The sequence below is a fragment of the Vicugna pacos genome, chromosome 33, assembly GCF_048564905.1.
Source record: "Vicugna pacos chromosome 33, VicPac4, whole genome shotgun sequence".
Taxonomy (NCBI): domain Eukaryota; kingdom Metazoa; phylum Chordata; class Mammalia; order Artiodactyla; family Camelidae; genus Vicugna; species Vicugna pacos.
Window position 1 is genome coordinate 1,794,484 of NC_133019.1, and position 17,389 is coordinate 1,811,872.

The following is a 17,389-nucleotide window of genomic DNA, read 5'->3' on the forward strand; positions in this document are numbered from 1 at the left end:
GGGAGAGCGGGCAGGCCCCACAGCCTCCTGGGAAAACCCACATCACCCGCTAATCACAAACACACATTGAACTGTCACCCTGGCGAGGAGCACAGAGGCCTGCGCGGCCCTCGGTCCTTGGGGAGGTGGGGAGGGGTTAATCCAGGACTGGCGGGTCTGAGGCAGCATCCCCCAGCACGTGGCATTTGAGTTAGTGTTTGAAGGATAAGTGGGGTTAACAGAGAGAAAAGAGGGAAGAACGCAAGGCAGAGGGCCATCTCCATGGCTGGAATGAACAAGACCAGCGAAATAAAATGACGTGAGAACAGGGACAGGGGCGCGTCCCAGGACGTGCCGCCCTCGGGCCGGAGCCGGCTCCCCTCGGGTGAGGGGCAGCCCTCGGTCCCGACAGTTTCAGGCTTGGGAGGACCGCTCCGGCCGCGAGTGGAGAGCGGTGGGTGGTGGGGAGCGGAGTGGGTGTGGGCAGACCAGTTGTTTTGCTTTCGTTTTGACAACTGGGAGCTACAACGTCAGACCATCACTTTCAAGAGACCTCTGTTTGCTGGGCCTTCCCGGGCTTGGCCCTGCTCCCCAGCTGGCAGGAGCATCTGCCCCCATCCTGGGGTTCTCGTGAACGGCGCTGTCCCAGCCGCATTAGGTGTTCACCCTAAGGACACTGTCACCCACTTTGTATCTATTCCTACTGGTGTTTCAGCACTCGGCACATGGCGGTCTGGGCCTCAGTGAAAGAGGAAAAGGAAAGGCAATTTTTCTGATCCCCAATCTGAGGTGGCAAGAAAGGTCATGACTAGCGTGGGTCCTTGAGGGAGGGGCTTCATTGGCACCAGCGCCCCTTTCTGCAGCCCAGGGTCGGCAGCAAAGAAGGCGCCACGAAGCAAGCTCAGTGGGAGAGGAAGAGCAGAGGGGATGACGGCGAGAGAGGGGAGCGTCTCCAGGGGAGGAGGCCAGGACCCAGGCGCACAGATGGCAAACGAGGGACCCAGGATGGGGAGGGGCTGCGATCCAGACGGGCTCTGTGGAAGGGGGACCCAGCTCTGCAGCGGGACGCGTCTGCACCCTTGGCACAGAGGATCGGGGCTGCTTAGGGAGCCACCGTCAGACAGAGGCAGGCAGAGCCGGGACGCCTCCGTGCACTAATGAGGGGCGTTCACAGGTAGTGGTGGCTCCCTTCTGTTGGTACCTCTCTCCAAATCAGATTGTGTGAGACATCAAAACACTTCTACAAAGCACATCTGATCTGAGATAGATCAAAGAGGTAGGTCGTTTTTCCAGGTACTGATGTCTAGATTCAGACTGGAATCCACAACTCCTGGATCCTGAAATCTTACTTGTCTCTGCTGAGCTATTTAATCCCCAACGGGGCCAACGCCGGGTTCATTGTGCAGACTCTCAATTAATCACCACGGAAAGCACTATTTGCCAAGTGGAAATCCTCTATTTTGAATTCTTAATCCCCCCACCAGCTGAGTTTACCACAAAGACATGAATATATAATTGAGACATAAAGAAAACATGCCACCAAATTAAACTGCCCTAATTTTAAATCCATAAATTTTTTTCTCAAATAACATGAAATGAAGATCTCTGGAAAGAAAAACATCATGCTCCCACATCTCCGGGAGCCTCTCACCACTGAGCCGGACTCCAGCAGGAGCCAGTTAGATTTCATGCCAACCTCAGACACTAAATTATCACAGAAGACTTTCAACAGGAATATAAATCTTAAGACATCCTCCAGCGGGGGACAGCATCCAGCCCAAGCTGGCCTGGAGACACCTGCAACACCGCGTCCCCCCATCTGAACGTGGCTCCCAGGTACCAGTGAGGACGTGGGTGGCGGTGGTGGGCGGGGCTCCCATTTACCCTTGGCGGCATCCTCACGCTCTGGGACAGTCACCGCCACGACAGAGCGAAGCCCGTGTCACGTGTCAGTTTGCTGGTGTGCAGAGGAAAACGCCGTAACCACGCAGCGGGGAGCGCGTCCTCAGTGCGGCTGCAATCAGAGGACTCACGTTTCAGTGCTTTACGTGCTGACCCGACGGCAGCAGAGTCTTTGAGTCTTTCTCCTTTGCACCTGGACATGCCAGGGAGGGACACTGGACCAGCTGGGTTTGGCGCTACTCTTCCCTTCCGATGCTTCTCTCTTCCTCCCAAGGTTCGCTGCCCCTGGCAGCTGCCATTTCATTCCACTGAGAGGCTTCTGGATATCTGGCCTTTGCCAAAACAACTGAACACAACGCTCCTGGAGGCAGAGAAGTGAGGTTCTTGTAGAAAACCTAGAAGAACCACGGACACGAATCCTTCTGTTGATCACTGAGCTCCTTCCCGGACACACAGGGCATCGCATCCTAGACGCAGCCCACCCTTCTGGCCACACGACCCGTGGCTTCACCCCAGAAGCCTACCCCGGGACCCCTTACGGTCCTCACTCTTCCTCCTATGTGTCACACATTTTTGGACTTTCCAGGGTGGTGCGTGCCATTGCACCTGCCCAGGATGCTTCTCTCTGGAGCTCTGAGAAATTCTGCTCGCCACCGAAGACCCTGGAGAAATGCAACTTTGTACTCTTGCCGAAGCGCGCAGGTAAACCCCCTCCTTCCCTTCCGGTGTATTCACGGCATTTCTACGTAGAAGCGTCCTAGTCGCAGGGCAGGAAAGCTCTTTGAACATTTGTGTCCCCCGTGCCTGGCTCCAAAATACCGTTAAATGGAACTGAAAGCTGACAGCTGTCAATCCTCCACTGGATGACAGACGAACTAAGAGGCTTAGTCACCTCTCCTCCCCACGCCCTGAGAAGCCAGGCACCTCAACTGCAGCAAGAAGACAAGAGAGGTTCCAGATGCTTCCGAGCCGTCCGCCACAGGCAGGGCCTTCAAAGCAATGACGTTGTCCCGGGCGTTGCTTTGTACACACCCCACAGGCACGACCTACTGAAACCTTTAGGGACACGGTAACGAGGATTCTTTTGGACATATTCTAGGACGGCTGGGATCCCACGGGTACCGAAACCATAACGATACCTCACAAGTCCTTCATTAAGAGTCTCTGCTTCAAGTCCAATTCGAGTAAACCACAGGGAGCCTCTGACCGGCGGCAGGAGTCTGAAGGGATGCAGGAGGAAGCACTGCGCTCCCAGGCCGACGTCTGCCCTGTCCCCAGTGGAAGCGGACGGCACGTCCTATTAGGAGGCTGCAGGACTCACGAGATCCAGGAGGAATCAGAGCCCCCTTTCCTTAATCCTCCTGCATCAGACTCTGAGGCACCGCGGACCCCCTGGGGAGGGCCAGGTAAGGGCTGAGAACTCTGTAGCTGCTTAAAGGCCTTCCCTCGGGGGCTCTAACTGCTCCCCTGGAGGGGTTCTGACTGACTCCCGCCTTCCCTGGGAAGCAGTACGGTCTCCGGACTTTCTGCCTCCTTAGAGCCGTGAGCGGTGCGGAGGGCTTGGGCAGGGGGACCTGCTGTCTGCCTACTGAGTGGACCGGGAGGCACCAGGACACGGACGCTGAGCTTTCCCGAGTGCCCGGGAGACACGAGGACCCTCCCCAGCAGTGCCAGAAGGCGCAGAACGTGCCGTTACTAAAGCTGCACAACCTTCACTACAGAGCCTTTCTCAGACGTCTTCAGTCTAGAAGGCTCTCCCCTGGTTGGCGAAGCAGATGGATGCCTTTCCAGGGGGTTGACTGAAACTGAGTAAGCCCACCAAGAGTCTGCGCCCCTCCACTGCCAGTAACTGCATCATAAATTAAAAACCTCGGCAGGTAAAGCTGAGTCGCCTCGTTTGTTGCTGTTTCAATTCTGTGAATCAATTTCAGGTAAAACGCCCCCTCCCTTGGCATTCTCCGGGGGCTTTGAGGAACACTTTAATTTGGGAGTGGAATTTAATTTCCTGACTTTTTGAAGGTCCTGCTGAAGACAGAGGCGCCGTCTCACAATCAGACTGGATGAGCGATTTCACCCATTTCTTGAGCGGGGTGGGAAAAGGCTCGGCCGTTTGGAAAGCGGTCGGGGATGGCAAGTGTGACCTCCTGTCACACAGGGCCGCTGGCCCCTGGTGCAGGCAGGTGTGCTCAGAAGGTGACTCCGTGGACTCAGAGCTGGACGGTGACGCTTCCTGGCCGCAGGCTCAGCGGGACGCAGCCCCGTTGGAAGCGAGACGGCGGCGCCGAGGCTTCCTCAGCTCCACGGGGGCCTCGCGGGGCGCGGGGGCGGCTGCTTTCGAGGTGACGCGGCTGCAGAGACAGGCGTCCTTGCTTCCAGGGTGAGGATTAGAGACATTATTCTTGCTAATCTGTGGGTTTTCAGATTTCCTTTTGTGCAGGTTCGAGTGGGTGGGGAGGGGCTGAGGGGCGTAGGTGTCTGGAAATTAAAAGTCATTGTTCCTGTTCTCTTAATCTTAACAATGAGTTTGGCTTGACAAGGTCAATTAATTATTCAGGATTGGAAAGCATCGTGGTTATGCACATCAGGCAGGTGAGGAGGGGTCTGAACAGGAAGAGGATACAAGGCAGAGGAGAGGGTCTGTGCGAGTCGCCCGCCCGCCCACCTGCACCGGCTGTTCCCTGACCTCGCCTTTCTCTGCGGGGTCCCGCTAACTCAGGGACGGGACCACGGTGGCCCGGCTCTGTCCTCTCACTCCTGTCTTCTTCCAGAGACCTCAGCGGGTCCCCCTTTCAGGGGAGCTTCCCAGCGGTTCGACTCCCAAAGGCAGGTAATTAACTATCACACAATAGCAGGGGTTTTCAGATTAATTCTGCCCAGGAAGAAAGAGGAAAACTCATTTACACCAAACAAAAGGGAGGGGGTGATTAGATGCTCCAGAGACAAAAGAGAGACCTAGATAGGGCCTAGAAAACTGATAAAGGCCAAAAGCTTTTATTATTACGATTATTATGACACGAACTCGCCATTTTCCTAAGCACTGTATCCTACCGTTCTCTATCATGCAAATGTGTCTCTAAGTGAGATTCAAGCCTGGCAGGTCCAGCTCCAGGCCTGCCCAGCGGGTTCCTGCGCTGGGAGGAGAACTCACCCCGCTGGTCCCCAGACACCAGGGCAGCTTCCCGCTCCAAACATAAGGCCCTTTACAGGTACAGTTAGGGCTTCCGAGACGTCGCCACGCTGCCCTGGATCCGGCAGACAGTTCCGTCCCGCAAAGCGTCATTGTCCACTCTGCTGTCCAGGACGCGGCTTCTTCTAGGGAGCAATGGAGACAGGGCTACCGCCCTTTCCACGTCCCGAGAAGCTTGGCTTGGCAGCAGCACCCAGGGAGGAAAAGGGTTAGGGTGCACAGCTGGCCTGGAGGAGCAGCGTCTTACTCATTACACTCATGACGCGTGGCGCCCCGAGGTCAGAGGTGAAAACCGCTGGACTCAAATTTTAATCAATCACAGATGGCTCTCCCTCACTCTGGTCTAAGAGAGTACGTTCTGGCTGCCTCAGTGGGCGTGCCAACCCAGGGGTGGGTGGTACTCCTTACTTTTCACGAACTCATTTTCAGTCGAGAATTCAAGGCATCTTAAAATCAAGGAGTCCCAGCATCTCACCCCCTGCCCCTCTGCTGCTGCACGAGGCTTCCCCACCGGGCGCTTGAGATGAGAGAGGGCCAGCCTCCCCCAGGGCTCCCAGGCCAGACTCCTAAGGTCCTGGGGGCGCCCCGCCCCCACGCCCACACCGTGTCGTCCCCAGGTTCTGTCTCTGCTCCGTGGGACCCTCCTTCAGACTTCCGACTTCCGTCTCTGTCCAGCTGACAGAGGAGCTCCAGGTCTCCATCACTTTCAACAAATCTCCCTTGTCTAAAACAGCACCGTCTTTTCCTGTTCCCATTGTCTCTCCGGAATTCCACCTTCCTTCCTACACCACAGCCACCTTTCAAGTCAGTGAAGCCCATTCTCGTTCAGCACGTGCTGCCCAGCAGAAGGTTCTGGGATGGTGGGGCTTTCTACCTGCTCCGTCCAGTACAGGAGCCACTGGTCACATGTGGCTGTTGACGCACCTGAAATGTGGCTCGTGTGACCGAAGGTGTCAACTTTACATTTTATTTGGCTTTGGCTAATTTAAATTTAAAGTAGTCACCATTGTGGTGAATAGCTCCTTAGCGCAGCTTCCCTGTCCCTCCCACCCAGCTGCCTTCCCCCAGCCCCCTCCCACATGAGCTCCAGGACCACTCTCCCCACAAGGCTGCCCAGGGCTCCTGACCGGCCTCGGAGCCCCGCCCCACAGGACTGCCTGGGCTCTGCCTGCAGCCCTGACCCCGGACAGTGCAGATCAGAAGCGCCATCACCTTTTTCTGCAGGCTGGTCTTACATCGCGGGCCCTGCAGCTGCGGTCTCTGGGGCCTCACATGCACCCACTCCTCTGCCTGCTGCCCTCCAGGCTCCACATCATAGCTGCTCCCCCAACCCCACTGCTGCCTGCTGCAGGGGCTCTCTCTGCAGCCCGGGCTGGCCTGACCCCCATCCACACTCCACCACTGCACCGGCCCTGCCGGGGCCTTTGGAAACCACCCCGCCCCGACCAGCATGAGAAAGGTTTAGGAGGCTTTAGGCAGCCCCAGAGCTATCTTCCTTAAAAAAACAAACGAACTACAACAACAACAACAACAACAAAACCACAGGGAGAACACAATCCAGCAGCAACAGTGAGGAAAGGAGAGATGGACTCACAAAAAAAAAAAAAAAAAAGGAAGCGAGCATTTCCTCTTTTTCCTTTACTATGAGGAGATGTGTTTTCAGCAGATTTTAAAAATATCCTGGCGGACCAAGCACAGATCTACGACTTGGCAGCAGTGAAAGGCCGCGCTGAGAGCGGGCGGGGCTGAAGGCGCAGAAGCAGCTGAAGCCCTGGGAACCCGGACCGAGGACGCCGCAGCCCTCGGCCTGAGCCCGAGCGGGGGACACAGCAGCGCCCGGACCAGAGCCCCCGGGAGTGCGGCTCCCGGACGAGCGGGCCCCCGGTCTCTGCATGTTTGGTTTCCGAACCCATGAGAATGTCTGGTCAGCACCAGGGGGTGAGAGGACCCAGGAGTCTGGGGAGGCGGGCTGCCAGGAGGGACTTCGCTGGCAGCTACACTCCCAGAAGCTGAAGCCCTGAGGGGGACTTGGGTCCCCAAACGCTACACGGGTCCATCTTCTCCACACGGTGGGAACTAAAGCATCGTCTGCATGTGCTCAGTGCCTGGCCAGGGTCCCAGGGGCCCCAGCCGCTTCCTGGGGATGATCTGTGCAGGGATGGGGGCAGGCACAGAGGGCTGAGGGCCCTGGTGCTTGAATCAGACAGATGCGAGGATGGCTGCAGGGCTGTGGGCAGGAGTTAAACGTGAACACAGCGCAGGGAAAACCCAGTACAGAGAACCAGCTGGGCTGCGGGTATTTGACAGTAAAGGGGGGAGACGCACAGAATTCCAGGCCTCAACAGCTTGCGTGATACTGGGAAGCCACCAGCGCGTCCTTCTGTGTGTGTCTACTCATCCACGAAGCTGACCGCGTGCATACAGACGCACGTACTGGTGGGCAGAGACAGCACTGTGGTTCCTCTCTGGTGCTGCTGTTGTGTGTGTGCGTGTGTATATTTAATGATTCTAATACCATTGTGAAAAGTGCCCGTGTCTGACTTTCATCCTAACACCGCTCTGCAGAGGGCTGACTCGCAACTCCAACAGAACCCAGCTGGCTTCTGTGGGGGGAGTTAGGGCTTTCGTTCGGTACAATAAACGATCCCAGGATAAATATATTTCTTTTATTAATCCTGGGTGGTGATGTATCCTCTCTCCAACACAGAACCAGGGGAGCCTGGCTCTCTTTCATTTGTCTGATTGCTTTTAAGGGGAGGGACAGGTTGGCTCTGAGAAACCACGGTCCTCTATTCATTCAAGTGTCGATAATGCCCAGTCCAGGCATATTGACCACGGATTAGCTGGGGCCGAATCTGCAGACAAGACCAGAGCCTTTTTCAGGCCGGCTTGTTTCCAGATCGATACGCCCATCAGTATGAGAAAATTAGCCCAAGATGGGATTCCGATACTTGAGGTGGGCGTCAGCTTGGAGGCCGCCTCGCCAAGCCCCAGGTGCAAGCACCTGGCTGGGAACCAGACACCTTTCATTAGGGTGGACATGAGCGGAGATTGATGCAGACCTGTCCCCAGCCCCCCGCCTCCCCACTCCCACCGACACAGCCTGCCCTCCCTGGGCCCGTGTGACGCCTTGGGGCGATAGTTCCAGCCATTTGCTTCAATAAGCATCTGTTACATGGACACTTTGTACAAGGCACTCTCCTGGTGCTCGGGCCGGGAGCGGGTGTGGAGGGGGAGGGAGGCTTAAGGGAAAAAAGTGACAAAACCATGATCCTTGCTTTCAAGGCGGTTTCAGTGTTTTTCACGCTTCCGTTTTCTAATTCCATAAAGGTCCTGCTTCCTAAAACACGTGTCTGTGACATCGTGGAGTCCTCAGTCTCTTTGTCATTGTCAGATATTCTGCTCCCAACAGTAAGTGTGCCTTCCTGGGAAGGCGGTGATGGGGAGCGGGGGTGGGGTTGGGCACGGCTTCATGCCCCCTGGTGCTGCAGAAATGGTGCCACAGGGGCACCCGTCAAACTTCCTCGCCGGACAGCGATCCTTAGACTTTCTCTGGCCAAGTATCCCCAGTGAAAAGCGTACTTCACGTCAGAAAGGCTCACACACCGAGAGACTCTCAGGGAGCACCCCTGTTCTCCCGTTCGTAACACACTCTAATACGTCCCGTGCAATTCCGTTTCCTTTAAAAAAAAAAGGCTGTCTGTTCCCAGCAGTTTGACAAACACTCCTGTGTGGAACCAACAAGAGGAGAAAGTCATCACCACTTCTTTTCGGAAAGAAAGAGGAAGGGGACATAAAGTAAAAATAACTGGGCGTGACCAGGCTTTGCCACGCGGCACGAGGGGCTCAGAGGCCCCGGCGGCCTCACCCCCTGCCCTGCTTCCAGCCTGCCCTCTGCTCCTCGCTGCCCACCTGCCTCCCTCGGCGCAGCCTGCACCCGGGCCCCAAGCCCCACTGCCTCCTGTCTCCTCCCTGCTCCCCCCTTGATTCTCCGGGCGGTCTGTGTTCTTCCTTCCGGAGCACCTTCCTGCTCCTTCTTCCTCTCGCCTGCCCTCCAGCAGCTCCACCCCTTCCTCCTCGGGGCCGGACACAAGGGGCGGCGCAAGGAGACTCCAGGGGAGGGACTTCTCGCCCTGGACCTGCCACTGAGCTGGAGGAGGGGGGCTGAAGGAGGGAGAGAGGAACACCAGCAGAGGACCCCGCTCTACTGCTTGGGGCCGTCACCATCTGAAGTAATAAAATGAAGTGTCTGGTCCACTGAAAGTGATGTTTAGAGATAACAGTATTGAAAGCAGCAGCTCATACTTAAATAGCACCTCTCTGTGCCTGGCCCTCTCCTGAGTGTGTTACAGCGAAGCACCATCCTCAGCACAGACCCTCACAGCACTGACCCCATTTCACAGAAGGAAGCCTTGGGGCACAGTTAGTGCCCGGTCAAGGTCCCCCAGCCCCCGAGTGGCAAGTCTGATTCCGAGCGCTTGCTCCCTGACTAGGAGTCTGTCCACGTGGTTCCGTGTTGTCGGAACCCCCAGCACCTGATCTGCTTACGGAGAGCAGATGAGCCTCATCCTCAGCTCCTGGGAACCCGGAGACAGCAGAAGCCAGAGACGCAAAAACACAGCAGACGCACAGGCCTCAAAAGCTGGGAGTGGGAGACCCGGGAGGAGGGCGGGGAGGGGGTGCAGCCAGACCTTGGAGAAGCAGACCCGGGGGAGAAGGGTTGGTCTTAGAGACCCAGGGCTGGGAGACGGAGGACTCGTGAGCGAGCCGAGAAGAACGGAGGTGGCTGGGATCAAGGTACAACAGGTAGGGGTTCCGAGCACCTGCGGTTGGTGCCGCTCGCTCTGAAGGCTGCGCGAGGGCATGGTGTCTGCATAGTGCCCGCAGAGCTAAAACGCTGGTCTTAAAATAAAGCAGGCTTAGATCTGGATAGAACCTAAAAAAAAACCCTAAGAGGAGAAGAAAGCCAAGGAAAGCAATAATTAGAAGATAATTTTCTGAGCAAATATATTATTGGAACGAAAGCAAAAAAAAAAATCTAGTCCCACTCAATGGGAAAGCGATTTGAGATGTCAGCGTCCAAAGGCACAGCGAGCACACGGAAGCGGTCCCACCCGGACAGAACAGGCATGTCAGGCGCCCGCAGCCAGAGTGCCGACGGCCCGCCTACCTTGCACGATGAGGTGGACCCGGGAGGTCTTGGGGTGGTTGTCCGTCTGCACGGAGCAGGTGTACGGGCCCTCGTCGTACACGTCCACGTTCTGGATCTCGATGCTGTACTGAGTCTGGGTGTTGCTCAGGAGGACCACGCGTGGGTCCAGGCACCACTTGTCGTTCCCGGCGTAGAGGATCGTGCTGCGGTTCAGCCAGGCCACCCGGGTGACCCGGTTGTCAATGGAGCACCTGAAAGGAGGACCAGACAGGTAAGCCAAGGGGCGGCAAGGAAATGGGGGCCAGCAGGGTGCGGTCTTCTCGGCACGGCTGGGACGACTGGCTCCCGCGCCTCGTCCGCACCCCCCGCCCCGCAGTGTGCACGCATGCACTTGCTGTTGACCTGTCCAGGCCGGCTCCTCCTGGGACCCAGCATCTGAGGTCAGGACGTATCTCAGACTTCCGGGTCCTGAGTGACTCGGTGCTTCTGAAACCCCCTGAGCACAGGACCACTTCGACGGTGCTAACTGTCCACCAGGTACATCCTACAGGCATCTACCATCCCCAGAATGGCTGGGCCACTGGGGCACCACCAGCCCTGCCCTTGCTCAGGGATTTCCATGATGCGGGCAATGACAACCACACCACTTTCGAGGTGCTCTGGGTCTGCTCACTTCCCCGGTGCTTACGACAACCCTATGGGGAAGGCTCTGTTGGTAAAAAGAACTGAAGAACAGAGAAACTGAATGGTTCTCCCAAGTCACCCAGATATTATGTGCTAGATCAGAAGCCCAGATTTTAACTACTAAACATTATTCTTCTCATCTCAGAATAGCGAATTCCAACAGAAGGCTTGTTAAGTCAAAAACTAAATATGGACCGCCACAGTGCCATTTCTCTTCCCTATACCCAGGGGCAGAAACGCTCAGTTGCTGCTAGACTAAAGGCATTTTCCAAAATCTCAAAACCATTTGCGCGTGTAAAAATAGATTTTCCTTCTTTTCTTTTTGCATCTGGAGTCCCCAGATTGTGGAAGCTCCCTTCTCTTTCCCTATGCTTTCAAATTTCCCAGCTCCTCTCGCCAAGTCCTCGTCAGCTCTGTCTGCATTCATGCCCTCCTCCAGCTACACCAAGTATGTTCTGTGGCCTCAGGCTAAATTCACAAACACAGTGTCCTCCTCCTGACCACAATACCGGAAGTAGCAACGCAGCAGGGCAGGTACCACAGTGCCGCCCTTCGGCAGGGTGCAGGCACTTTCGCATCCACACTGTCTCGTCTGATTCTCGCAGCAAATTGGTGAGGTAGCTGGTCTTACTTTGAGACCAGGCCTCCAGGGTGACCTGCCCCAGGATGGAGAGCTAGGGAGTGATGGGGTCAGACCTCTCAGCCAGGTTCCAATTCCCAGTCCTGGGTGCCCCTCAGAATGTGCAAGGCTGAATGTTTCAGTGGGGAGGGACGGTTGCTTCCGCTGAATTCTCAGAATTGTCTGTGACCATAAAAGGCCCGAGAACCGCCAGCCTCTCCAGGCGGTCCCTCTCGAGATGAGATCTCCCGAGCCTGCATCCTTTCCGATTGTACTTGTGTAAATGTCACAGGATCACTGCTGGGCCACTCAGGCGCAGGTGGGAAGGCCTGCTGAGAGCCCCTGTGGGGAAAACTGCTCAACCAGAACCCCTCTGCTCCGTGTCCAGCTCGTTTTGCGCCATTGATTGCGTTTTCTGGACAACACAAGATAGAAATGAGGAGGGACCTAACGAGGAAATGGTCTGGGGAGCATTTCTCCGAGCGGGCAGGGACCCCAGGCATCAAAATCACATGAGGTGTTTGTTACAGATTTTCTTGTCCTACTGACTCAGGAGCCTTGAAAACTGCAAAATGTGCATTTCTAGCTATCCCAGTTGGGTCAGATACACACCAAAGTTAGAGCAACGCTGGCACAGAGCAACGTACCCAGGACCAGCTACACAGTTTGGGGGTTTCAGTGAAAAATGCAAACACAGAGCCCTTTGTTTAAGAATTATGATGAATTTCAAGATGGTGAGAGCAGATCATTTAACAAGTGCAGGGTCCCCTGTGAACAGACACTGTGGCCATGCTTATACATCTATCTGAAATGCACATTCTGGTTTGGTAGGTCTGGAGTGCGGCCCGAGAGTCTGCATTCTTAGTAAGCTCCCAGGAGATGTCAATGATGATGGCCCCCCAGACCATTCCTTAGGATCTAGAGGGAATCTAGAGGTGAGCGGTACACACACACTGGGGTTGGAGAAACACTACTTTACGTGAAAGTGCGATTGGAAAACCAGCAAGTCAGCATCGCTTAGGAGCTTATGTGAAACCCAGCAGCTCAGGCCTGACCTCATACGTCATGCATTGGAACATGCACTCTAATAAGATCTCCAGGTAACCAGGCTGCACATGCAGTCTGGGCTGGTCTAGAGTGAACTCCAAGCCTTTCTGATGGCTGTGATGACCACATCCTGAATATGCTGGAGAGTGACTAAAAGGTAGGGAAGTACAGCAAATGGAGGAAGCACTCCATTTCCTGTACTGTGCCTCCCCTGATGCCCTGCCTCCTGAGATGCCCCGCCTCCTGAGATGACCCACCTCCTCTGGTGCCCCGCCTCCTCTGATGCCCCGCCTCCTCTGACACCCCGCCTCCCCTGGTGCCCCGCCTCCTCTAACAACCCGCCTCCCTTGCAGACCTGACGCTCTTCCTCTCACACAAACTCACTGACATGTGGATTCAAACCACAGTGGTTTGAAATCCCTTAAGAACGACACATCGCACCACCTGCTTTGCTAGCAGTGTACCTGGGATGTCATTTGTGTTATCGAAATTCAGAGCAGTTCTGCTCTGAATTTCGATAACACAGAGCAGTTCTGCTCTGAATTTTGCTTGGATCCAAGTGGAGGAATTGGCGAAATTCACACTCCTGGTCCGTGTTTATTGAACACTATTACTATATGCTAGGTCCCGTGCTAGTCGATTATAAGAGATATTTTATCATCTTGGGCGCTAGGTTGGTTTCGTTTACTATTGTCAACTCACAGATGAGGTTCATTGGTCTAAGAAATACCCAAATGACCTAAGGTCACGCTGATACATTAAGTGGCAGAACCACGATTCAATCTCAGTTGCTTCCGTTTGTCTGTTTTTTCGCAAAGCCAGTGTTCCTGGATGTCCTCGTCCAGCGCCTCCCAAAAGACCCGACAGCATTTAAATTCCACGTGCACCAGAACCACCGGTGAGCCCTGATAAAATACAGATTGCTGGGCCACTGCCTGGTCTGGGGACCGCATTTCGAGAAGCACTAATATAAGTAATTATCTACAGTAAGTGTCACCAGAAACGTCCCAGCAGCAGAGCGCGTGGGCTCTAGGAATGACTCTCGTTTGAAACACTTCCGCTATCATACAGGAGCACACATTTTTGCAGCCAGTCTGCTCTGGGAAGCCAGCAGCAAAGTCCCGGCTGTTTCTCCCTCCAGCAGCTGCAATCTGACCAGAGACCAGGTGAGTGGCGCTGGGGCAGGAGTTGCTGATCAGCGACCTCTAGACTACCTGAGTAATTGTTTCTGATGTCCACTATGGGGGCACCTCACAGCCTCCGGATAGACACGAGAGGACTGTCCTGGGTTTCCCTGCGAGCATCTAATTATCGGAAATTGACTGAAACGGAAGCCGTCTCACCACAGTGCATCACACTTAGGGGGCCAAGGATGTTCATTTGCAGAAGCACTAACGCTCTGAACACGGCCAATTTCAGCTCGGTTATGCGGCCCCTGTGATATACTACACGGAAAAGCTGGCAGTGCTTCCGCCCTGGTTTTGGGTACATCCAAGGTCACGATTAGATGTTCAAACTGTCACTGCTGGATATCAGTCTTGCAGAGTCGCTGGGGAATGAACATGGCTTCTGCAGAGATGAATCACAAAGGTGACTTGGCAGCCAACACCTGCCACCTCCTCATAGCCGCCCCATCTATCGGTCTCATTTGTCGAGTCTCCACCACAACACAGAGACGGTTCTCCCAGGTATAAAAAAAGAGTGAACATGAGCATAACCGTTCTCTCCTGCAGGGCGGATGCTCTGGTTGGTGGGGTCGGTAGAGGAGTGGGTGGGAAATTCAGTCCTAATACAGTTCTCCAAAATGGCTCCTAAAATGACTCCTAAAACACACGTATTTCATGGTATTTCATCCCCCTCAGGAAAGGAGTCAACTACATGATAAGCTGGGAGTGACTGGTTCCAACTCAACCCTTCCCAACTAATCCAGGTAAGTGTCGCTAGACGTGGCCTCTTGTCACTGGGGAGATGGTCACAGGCCAGCACGAGGCAGGTCGGGCAGAGAGGCGAAGGGGCCCCGCCCAACGCTGAAGTTCTTGAGATGCCTGGACACCCTCCCTGAGCACCCTCTCCTCCTGACACATATGCAAAGACCAGAGGCACGACCTCTGCACACATAAGGCGTCTGGACAGAGTCCTGGAACTCCGCAGACTCCAAACATCTCTCAGCTCGGAGCCTCCTGTCCTCCCGCCTCTGTGACCGCCCTCCCTCCCTTACCTCCACACTCCAGCTCTCCAGCCTGTGGCCATCAGCCTTCCGCATTTCTCTGCATGGCTCTCCCCTCCTGCGTGTGGCCCCCACAGACAGCCCCGGCCTGGCCCCTGCCACATCCTGGCAGAATCCAGACAGGGAGAGAGCACCGAGGTGGGACGGGCTTGTTTGCCCACGTCCTTCTCCGACTGGGTCTGCCTGCACCTGCTCCTTTCCTCGGAGAAGCTTCTTCTCACAGAGAACAGGCCTGGTCCATCTGAGCACAGGCCGTAGGCTGTCTGACCCGCACGGAACGTCAAGGCAGCCTCACTGATGAGGAGAAGCCTCGTGCGCATCTGAGCAGAAGAGGACCGGGCTCAGCACCGATGCCAGGCCAGGCACCTGAGCGCAGCGCATGCGGGAGGAAGCTGGCAGCCCTGAAACGTCCTGCAGCTGCACTGATCATGCTGAAGCTCTAAAACGCAGCCCCCACCCCGTGCCCTTCATCTCCTGCTGATGAGCGGGGGCTGTATTACCGGCGCAGCATTTATACTTTGAGGAGCAGCAAAAAGTGCTCAAGCTCGGGCAGGATGGGAGCTGCAGAGGTAAACCATGCACACGGGGCCTGGAGCTCCTCTTGGATTTGGGAGGAAAAGAGAAAGAGAGACGGAGAGAGAAGGGGAAGCCTGGAACCTGGAGGAAAAGTAGAGCTAACATAACTGCTTGGCACCTTCTAGAGACAAAGAGCGAGCTGAAGTAAAGAGATGGGTCACTGAAGACGAGGAGCAGTACCGGCCTGGTCCTTCTTAAATGCACCGGCCTGGAGGCTGAGGACTGTCGTGGCCCCAGACAGCGGATAACCCCGCCTCCCATCCACCACGTGGCCCCCTCACTGCCTCTGAAAAGCAGCAAGTCTTGAGCAAGCCATGAGCCCATGGCGAAGGAAGTGCTCCACCTCCCTGCGCACACGCCCCGCTCTGCGGGAGTGTGGACGGCGGACAGGAGCCTTCCACCTCTGAATACCCTGGGGACAAATCAAGAGGGCCTGGCGGCGTGGCCCGCTGAGGCGGCTCCCGGGAGTCACACCTGCCCCCCGTCCTTTCTTCCACAGGAGTCGAATGAACGGACATCGTCTCAAAGCAAACTGCTGAGTTAAGGGGCCGCGCTTTTTCTGAGATAAATGGCCCGCCCTCTTGATTTGAGCAAAACCCCAGTACTAACCCAAATGCGGAAGGAGGCGTGGGGCCGTTCACGAAGTCATTTCACCTTTGGAAGCTCAGGGCCCACTTCTTTATTCGGTAACGGGGTGTTATGTCCACGCGGCAGGAACGGAAGGGCTCTGAAGCAGCCCTGGGTGATCTGCGTGAAGCAGGGCCATGGGGCCTCTCTCTCCTTCGGTGACCAGAGCCAGATGGCCCGGGGGCTCCTCTTTCCGTCCATCCCCTCCCTCATGTATCCAAACAGCCCCCACACAGCTGAGGGACTCTTGAGCCCCTGTGGGGACCAATGCTGCCCGGGGAGAGAGCCCAGGGTGCTGGGAGGTCAGTGCAAGCTCACCTGGGGCTCCACCCGCCCTCTGACCTTGGGCTCCAGGGCCTGATGGGCAAAGCCTCGTGTCACCTCCACCCCATGTGCTGCAGGCGTGCCGTGGTTTCCTGGACTGCATCTCCCTGTCACCCGAGCACCCCACTCACCACTGGGACTCAGTGACTCATGGCATTTGGAATGCCTTCCCTATTGTTTCTTTTTCTTCTTTCTTAAATGAAGTATAGTTGCTTTACAATGTTAACTTCTGGTGTGCAGCCTAGTCATTCAGTCACACGTGCGTGTTTCTCCTTTACAGATTCTTCCCCGTCGCAGGGAATCACAAGGCACTGGACGCAGTGGCCTCTGCTGTGCAGAAGGTCTTTGTCGTCTGTCTACTGTATGCAGCCTCGTGTTTCTGAGGCAAATTCCTACTTAACTATTGGAGCCAATGTGACACATTATTTTGTGCTCCAAATACATCTCCTCGCACGTCTCTTTCATCCCCCAAGAATGTTCACCAGACGCACTGTTACCCTGGTGTGAACTGACAGCAGCCTGTTCACGCTCCATCCACCTGTAACAGGTGAGCTCTGGGGGACGGGGGGCAGGAGGTGTATGATGTGAGTCTCTCTATTCCAAGGACTCTTGGTTACCTTCAAGGCAATTTGGATCCTGTGAGAGTTAAGATGGCCTTTGAGGTTGGAAGGAGCTTACTAAATAGAAGAGAGCAGGGCACAGCATTTCAGGTAGAGGGAGCAGCATGACAAAGGGGAGCTGTGAAGCGGAAGTGGGTTGGAACTCTGGGCTGTACAGAGGGAAGGGCTATGGTAGGAGAGGAAAGTTAGGAGAGATGAGGCCCACGTCCCCTCCATGCACCGCAGACTGACCAGGATGGGTCATGTCACCTGGCTCCCCCTCCTCCCGCTTCCCATCTGCTTCCCGTTGGGCTCGGCTGACAGGAGGCAGGGGCAGGAGATGGGATGGAGAGGAGGAGGCCAGGGAGGGGCTGCCACAGGCTGTCCACGTCCCTGTCAAAGATCGCCCTCCTGGCCAGTGGCCCTCTGACCCAGGTAGGAGCTGCGACCGCCTCCTTCCCTTCCT

General features: G+C 55.7%; 1 protein-coding gene across 4 annotated transcripts in view; it reads right to left on the minus strand.

The window, feature by feature from the left end:
- Positions 1 to 17,389, minus strand: part of NTM (neurotrimin) — an 820,981-nt gene that overhangs the window by 144,723 nt on the left and 658,869 nt on the right. For all 4 annotated transcript variants that reach the window (XM_072953798.1, XM_072953797.1, XM_072953796.1 and 1 more), the window contains one exon: positions 10,239 to 10,471. In XM_072953798.1, coding sequence (XP_072809899.1) covers positions 10,239 to 10,471 — 233 coding nt within the window. The remainder of the gene's footprint in view (positions 1 to 10,238; positions 10,472 to 17,389) is intronic.